At 33.8% G+C, this 8845-nt stretch overlaps 1 protein-coding gene across 1 annotated transcript in view; it reads right to left on the bottom strand.

Annotated features, from left to right (window-relative positions):
- Positions 1–4709, bottom strand: part of LOC131043683 (cytochrome P450 750A1) — a 70694-nt gene extending 65985 nt beyond the window's left edge. Inside the window, exon 1 of the mRNA XM_057976916.2 lies at positions 3746–4709. Within this exon, the coding sequence (XP_057832899.2) occupies positions 3746–4651 (906 nt within the window). The 5' untranslated portion in view covers positions 4652–4709. The remainder of the gene's footprint in view (positions 1–3745) is intronic.
- Between the last annotated feature and the right edge of the window lie 4136 nt (positions 4710–8845).

The raw sequence follows: 8845 nt of genomic DNA, 5'->3' as shown, positions 1-8845 counted from the left end.
AAAATTATTTTTCTGTACATTTATTGGCTAAATACAATTTAGTTGTTATAAGCAGATTTTTAGGAAATCCAAAATAATTAGTTTTAGTGGCAACTATATAGCTTAATTATATTACTTATTATTTTTCCTTAATTTTTTAATTTAATTTAACTTTATTGTTCTCACGCACTAGTGAACCCTAACAATAATTTTATTTTTTATTTTTTAACTTGAGTTAATTGATTTTATAAGATTTCTATAACTCAGGCATGTTGTTTTTAATTAATTTTCAATTAATTAATAATTAGATTTTGTATTAGTATAAATAATTTAAATATATTTATTTAAAAATGTTAAGAGATATATCTTGGAGTTTAATATTTTTAAAATTATATATATTTAATATATCTTTTATCTATAATACTTAATTTTAAATTTAACTATTTGTTGATGTAAAGGCACACACAATCAAAAATCTCAATAAATTATTTATTTTATTTTATTTTTTATTAAGTGTACAGACATATTAATTTACCAAAATTTTATTAAAATAGGATTTTTAACAATTTTATATTATTTTAATTCTTGAAATACACCAACTTTTAAAAACAAAATATTTTGTAATTATTTTAGTTAAAAATATATTTGTCATACTTGAGTAATTTTTAAAAGTTGAATTATAGTGAATGATTTATTTATTTTTAAATTAGTCTAAAAATGAACTTCATCACAATAATAGCTTTTTACAAAATGAATTAGAAAAACAATTAAATTTAGATCAAAATTATAGTAATCATACATGTCCATTTTTACCCTAAACATATCATTGTTTAAAAATCACTTTTATATTTCTTATATAAAACAAAATATTATCATCTATAAATTAAAATAAATTATATATTTTAAAATTAGATATAAAATATTAAAATAATTATTTTCACAAAATGCTAATATTTTATATGTAAGTGATTTAGATTTTTATTTCATATATGACAAACTTCAAATTTGATGATCTCATTTAATATATTTGTGCATATTAAAGTTTGTATGATCTATTTCAAGGTGGAAGAGTAACATAATCTGTAGAAAGCATATTTGAGTAGACATATTTTTAAAGTCATTAAAGAGAAATAAATTTTTCATAGGAGAGGAAAAAGGGGACGAGGATAAAAACATGAAACACCTAAAATGATGAGTATAGAATGACATTGAAAGAATATGGATCATGTGTTTAGGTTTCAGATTTCATACATTATGAATTTTCATATTCTAATTAGATAGATTCTAGAATTTACTTATATTTTAGTTCTATGTAGTTATTTTTTTGTGGCTACTATATTTTCTATCAATAATCAAATGGAAGCTTGTGTTCTGATCATTTCTTTGCAAAAGCTTGTGAATTGGGTTGGAAGCATGCTATTTGTGAGATTGATTCTATAATATTAGTTTCTTTTATGAATAACACAAATTAGTTTCTTTTTTGAATAACAAATTTTTTTTAAGAGTTCTTCTTGACATTTTCTTCTCTCACCACTCAAATTAATGATTTAATTTAATACTTCAACTCCATGTCTTTTGTTCATATTCCTAAAGAATGAAATGTGATTGTTGATTTTGTAGCTTAATGGACTTTAGATGCTTCTAGAAGATAGAATGTTTGTGATTGGGATTCTCTTTCTCATGATTAGATTACCTAGTTCTTACTTATGCTTCAAAATGATGTGGGTTAATCATTTTACTTCTTTCTTGTTTTTTTCTAGGTTCGTATGTTCTTGGAGTGTAGATTAGTGGGAGACTCTTTTGACTTCATTATTTTCTTTTTTGATAATTATGACGACTACTCTTAACCTTTCCTTGTTCCATGTGTTTCTCAATCCAAATCCTCTATAGATGAATATTTTATTCATCTGAGCTAGGGGCCAATATATGGGAATCCTAATATCCATCCGGCTATGGACTCAATAGCTGATCAAACTAGATATTAGATTTCTGTTGAAGAAAGAGAGTAAGGACTTCCTTCACATATGGGTATAGTGGCTATAGATAGACGGATATTGGGACTTTATTTCCAGCTATAGTAAACAATGTAAGGTAGAAAATCCTATTCTAGGGCAACTTTTGGGGGATATAGGTAATTCTATATTAATTGAAATAAATATAAAATAAAATAATCTTTTGTTATTAATTATTTTAATACACATGATTGCATGCCAAAGCTTTTACTTCCTCACCTTTTTGAATTGAGTCGAGGCAAATTGCACAATCCAGATTTGTGCATCTTCTAATCCCTCAATCCTACAAATTTATTAAAGAGTAGATTAATTATTAATAAAAATTGTGTAAATATCTTTTTGGAGAGGAGAGCTATTGTTTACAGTTTGATATTTTGAAAAATAAATATTTTAAATATTTGTTATCTATAATTTTAATAAGTTAATTATTTTATATTTTATTTTATCTACAAAACCACTTCCATCAAAGATTGAAAAACTTTCATTTGCAGAACCCATGTAAAGGAAAATTTTGTATTCAAACAAATAGATTGAATCACTTGGAATCTTATATAACTAAAAAATATTAATCCAACATATCTTAATCTTATTAGAAAGTTTTTAGCTCTAATACCATGCAAAAAAATAAACCTAAATAATAATTAAAAAATAACATAAGAATAAAACAAAACATAAAATATATTAAATGACTAAAAAATAATTAATTTTATCCTATAATTAATTATATCTATATTTCATTAAATTTATTGGATACAATATACAATAATAATATTGTTTGCAATCAACATCTTTAAATTTATATTTAAAAAATTTAAAATCTCAAAACTTTAAAAAAAAAATTTACTTTTCCTTAACATCTTAAAACAATTATTTTTCTTTAATTTATATTATTTTTTCTAGTAAAATTTTAATTATTATGAAATAATTATGTTTAATTTTTTTATCTTAATTATTATAATTTTTAAAATATAAACATTATTAAAATTAAATCATAATTATTATTAAAACTATACTAAAAACAAGGCAAGTAGTAGCCACTATGTGGCACTTGTTTACTTTGAAAGGATTACATTTTTATCATAACTATTACCACTCTATCATTTAAAAAACAAACAAACAAAAACAAAAACAAACACAAACAAACAATTATCCTTAAATTACTCATATTTATGAATAATACAAATTTCACAGAAATTAAAAGTATACATCTAATCATTCTGAACAAAATTATTATATTATTATAATGTAATTAATGTTAAATTATTATATTTATTATATTCAAATATATTCTTATTATTATATTTTTATATATTTACATTAATATTAAACTCATTAAAAAATATATATTAAGATTGAATTATTATTGTATTTTTATATTTCTATTATGCTCTGTTAAAAAAAAAAACTATATTACTATTATTATTATATCATTATATTTGAATATTCATGTTATACTTTATCACTAGAAAAAAGTAGATTTTATATAAGATTGATAAAGTATCCACCATTGTTCCACTATAACTTTCTAAATACATTTAAAACTAAATATACACCTAATCCAATTAGCTATTTACAAACAAACAAACAAAACAACAAAACAATTAAATCCCTCCATTAATCAAACAAACAAAAAACAATTAGGTAGATCCCTCCCTCAAACAAACAAGAAAACAAGAAAACAATTATCCTTAATTTCAAACAAACTGAAAGTATGCATCTAATCATTCTGAGCAAAACAGAGCCTTTTGACGTACCAAAATGATTGCCTTCTTCTCATCTCGTGTCGTTTCCGTGTCCAGAAGCACGTCCACCAAGTCCTTCTGCCGCTCCTCTTCCTCTTCCTCTTCCTCCTCCACGCTGGACCTCCTCTCGCGCTCCGCATGTTCATCAATTATCTTGTGGAAAACGGCATCCAACCGGCGGTGCAAATTCTTCATACGCCGTCTGAGCCCCTGCAAATCGAGCCACTCCAAACAAGGAATGAGATCACCAATATTCACAGCGCCCATCAATTCAGTCACCTCCATAACCAGCTTCTCAAACAAGTCACCGCCCTTCTGGCGATCGGCATTCGTCCTGCCGGTCAAAATTCTCCACGTCAAATCAGAGGCATAGCAGGCAACGCTGTGGCTCACATCAACGCACACTCTGCCCTGCTCACTCTTCTCCCAAATCGACCGCACCATCAAGAGCGCCTCTTCCTCCATAACGCCCTTAAACGACTCAATTCTCTTACTGTTCAGTAGCTCCACAACGCATATTTTCCTCATGTTTCGCCAGTAAGCACCGTAGGGAGCAAACAAGATGTCCTTGCGGTTGTAAAACAGGTGTTTTCCGGCGGCAGTAGACGGCCTGCTTGCAAAAATCAGGTCGTGGGTCTTCAGAAACTGCTTGGCCGCCTGAGAAGAAGACGCAATGACGATCGGAATAGACCCGAATTTCACCAACATTATTGGCCCGTATTTGTCTGCCATGCGGTGCAGAGCTCGCTGAGGAAGAGTCCCCAATTGATGGAGGTTTCCTATGACGGGTAGTGGAAATGGTCCTGGCAAAGCCAGTATCCCATTGTTTCTTCTCGCCCATCGGAATATGATGGACAGGAAGACAGTAAATGATAGAATTGTGATGCTTATTACAGAGCTGCTCATGTTGAAATCCATTAGAATGGCAGATTGGTTTTTCACTTTGGGGGAGGGAGTAGATATATAAAGCTGCTACTGCTGCTGTATAGTTTTGTTTTTTTGTCACAGAGGGAATCTTGTGTCCTGCAGCCTCGCCAATTTCACGTGGTGGGGTCGGGGTCAGGAAAAATCTACGCCATTAAACGTGGGGCGGTCGGGAGGCATAAAAAATCTGAACAGCGAATGTACTGCGTGTCGTGTATGCAGCCTCCCCAATCTATTGAAATCAATCAATTATTAACTTGCACCTAAAGGTTCAAGGATTTGAGTTTAATAAAGCATTTTTTTTAAATGAATATCTATATTTTAAAAGTGTTCAAGATGAGTGATTGTTCGGAAAGGTCTAATGGTTCACTTGTGTGAGCATCACCTAGATGTTATGAGTGTTAAGTGGATCATTCATTCTCGTGAAAGATGGGTTCTTGTAAACCGCTATTCATGAAACAATATCATAACTATTCAAGATAGCAAAGGAGACTCTTAACAAGATTATCGATAAAGAGGATCTTAAAGAAGGGTCTTAATTTTTTTATTGAGCAAAGCAAATAAGATTACAAAAAGAACAAATAGCAATCTAAAGAAAAGATTGTATAAAAACAAAAGAATAAGGACAAGATCAGCAAGACATAATTATATCATATAGAGACTGTTGTACCAACCAACTCACAATACATAGAAGCAAAATACAAAATTTCCAAGTATACCATGATGAGTACAATATAACAAGGAAATATACAACCAGCGTGAACAACCTAATTTTCTTTAGATTGAATTGAACCAAAGAGAAACTATCAATAGTCTAAACTCTTTCATATTGAAAAAGTACTTCCATATACAACATTGGTGAAAAGTGTATACTATTATAAAGAGGATTTAAGAAAAATGCCACCTTTCCAAAGTGGTTCAAGACAAGATAAATAATTCTTTTAAAATAGGAAGGAGTAAATTTTTTTGACTAAATTACTACCGGTATATAACTTATGATGTAATAAATAAAGGATCTTTTGTTCTTCCAATATTTTTTCTTTGTATTGTAAATTGTTTATGGTATGAATTAATCAATGTATAAGTAATAATTGAATTAAGTGTATGTTATCTAGACTTTACGATATTGACACATTGAATAAGATATGGTTCTCTTGAAAAGTGATTGAAATGTGATTTTGAAGCACTTGACACGAATTGGGATGATGTTCAAAAAATTCTTGATAAAAATTTGATCATGTGTTGGTTGAACAATGAAACATGATGGGAATTGTGGGAAAATGATGAAGGGCCACTCCACCCTACTACAACAACACAACAATAACAATGCAAGAGAAATAATTGATATTTATTATTCCAATGGAATAAAGAAAATACAATTGAAGAGGATAAAATCGTGCAAGGTGAGATTAAATGGTTAGAAATCCAAAGAAACATTCAAAATACAAACAGAACCATTTTATACCTTGCAAGCTATCATCTCCCTCAGATTGAGTTTGATGAAGTGAAGGCACCCCTTGATGATGCTCCACTTGATGTGCTCCATTGATTCATTTGAATGTGGTTGGCTCTCCAATATTGTGCACAAATGGAATATGATGGATGGATGAGAGGTTAATGATCAAATGATGGAATGGCTAAGTATGGATGAGTGCTAATTTTGGCATAGTAAGAGTACGAGGATGATTTCTTGGGCACAAACTAGCAACATGGATTTACTAAACTTGGAGATGATATATGAGGGGATGGAGTCCTCAATTTATAGGAGGAGAGGAGAAGAAATGGAGGGCTATGATTGACCCAAGATGGAGGGCCAGGATTTCTTGTGAGCCCACACAAGGCCCAAGAGGGGATGACAAGACAAGTGTGGAGACCAAGAGATATGCCCTAAAGGCATTTCTTGTCTCCACACTCCTCAAAGCTCATTGGGAAGACTTCCCAATGTGCCTATAGGGAAGAATAAGGAATAAAATATTCCTTGAGGGATAGGGATGAAGAATTTAAAATTCTTCAAAAAGGATGTTCATGGGGATTGGAGGAATAAGGAGGAATTAAAAATTCCTTGGAGGATGGGATGCCTAAAGGGATATGAGATTTTGAAAATCTCACATTCACCTAGGAAAAGAGCATTTAAGGAGGGTGGTTGGATGGAAGGGACAAGGAGTTGACTTTGTGGCTAATCATGATGATTAGCCACTAGCTACTCATTAGGAGAGGGATTAGAAGAATGATTAAGTGGGATTAGGGTAGATAAGATTTGTAGGAGGATTTGACTAGGAGAGAGAATGAGTAGAGGGAATTAAAAATTAGAAGAATAATGCTAAGTGAGTTTAGGGACTTTCTAGAAGAATTCATTAGGTTAATGATGGATTAGGGAAAAAGGTGATTTGTAGGAATCACCTTGGTTAACTAGAGGATAAGTGAAAGAGAAAGAGGGAGGAGATGTAGAAAAACTAGAAGAGGAAATAGAAGAAGAGAGACCGTAGAGGGAATAGTCCCTCATGGGGGTCCATATAAGCCACAAGGGCCCAATGATGAGTCATTGTTACACACAAGCCTTGGATTTAATCAGGGCCTAGAAGGAGAGAAAGAGAGATGGATCTCATTCCCACACGTGAGCATCGTGTCGAGAGGATCCGACGGTACGACAGACCCACCGGCTATGGACCACTGGTATGTAGGACTATCCTTGTTTGTGGATTTTTAGGTTTAGGGTAGAATTAGGGCTTAGTTTAGGGCCAAGATTAGGCGAGGCACACGTGTTGATCATCGTTTCAGCGCGCGCGCCTATGGGGTAGCACTAACGAGTAGCACGAGCGCTCGCAGGCAGTAGGCGAATAGAAAGGGTTTTGGGGGGTGGAACTGGTGTTTAGCGTGGGCTCTCGTGCATCCGCGCGGGCGCTCACGTTGAAGGAGTTTCTAGGCAGGGGATGGGATAGGCTAGGATTTCTGTCAACACGTGCACCTGCAAAATGGCGCGTGCGCCACAGTTTTGGTGCGAGCGCAGGGTAAATCAGCACGTGTGCTAGGGAAAGAAGAAATTAGAAATAGGTTTAGAATTTTTGGGATAGGTTGAGGGTATGGCTGGACCCGGAGGGTAGAATAGGACTTAAGGACATGGAAATAATGAATTGGTTTGTTGGATGTAGACTGAGTTGGGGTTGTTGGCTTCGAGGGAGCATTGGCCCACTACCATGAGTTCATATCGAGAGTTGCATTTTGTGGGCAGGTGATCGAGAATACGAGCTCATACTGCGATGATGACGGCATTAGTTGAGAGGTGGGATAGTAGGTATAACACCTTTCGCCTACCTACTGGTGAGGCGACAGTGACTCTTCTGGATGTATGGAGGATCTTGAAGATCCCCGTTCGTGGTGTCATCCCAAAGTACCATTTGGATGCAGCGAATTTTTATCTTCGGGAGGTTTGCAATTATGAGACCCTACCGATGTTAGACAAGAGTAGGATGCATTTGGGTAGGGCGATGGGTATTCAGAATATTCCTCATGTGGTACTAGTGATTTGTGGATTTTTGAGCGCATGGATTATACCGGATCTCGGAGGGCATGGATTTCCTATTGGATAGAGTAGGTGTCTTTATTTCATGGTACATGATGGTGTGCAGTATGCCTGGGGAGCTGTGATGTTGGCTCAGTTATATCATGATATGCATCTGGTGGTATACAGGGAGTATGCTAGCTTGTTCACAGGAGTGACACTTCTCCATATCTGGGCTTGGGAGCATATTGCAGTTACTTGGCCACTAGGTGTACAGGATAGGCAAGGTCGTCAGTCATATGTAGATAGGTACAGGGGGCTGGTGCATTACACCTAGATAGGGTCTGTATGGTTTTGGTGCCAGATTCTTGATGAGCTTATGCAGTTTACGTGGCGGCCATTTTTGGGGTGTGAGAGATGGAGGGGGGATTGGCAGCTACACTGGACTGGAGTGGAGATGTGGATGTTCGGTAGGTCGGTATATATTATGGAGTATTATGCACCCTATAGAGTAGCGAGACAGCTTAGGTAGGTTCAAGACATAGTGGGGGACATCCCATTACATCCTCGGATTACATGAGAGGTGAGATCTTGGGGCCCAACAGCGAGTCCATTGGGGGGTCAGACCAGTTTTCAGACAATGTCTCATTTGGTCTGGGATGAGCGGATGGGGGCGGCTGAGGATCCGG

The sequence above is a fragment of the Cryptomeria japonica genome, chromosome 8, assembly GCF_030272615.1.
Source record: "Cryptomeria japonica chromosome 8, Sugi_1.0, whole genome shotgun sequence".
Lineage (NCBI taxonomy): Eukaryota > Viridiplantae > Streptophyta > Pinopsida > Cupressales > Cupressaceae > Cryptomeria > Cryptomeria japonica.
Note: the sequence above shows the minus strand (reverse complement) of the source record. Positions and strands in the feature narration are given on the sequence as shown.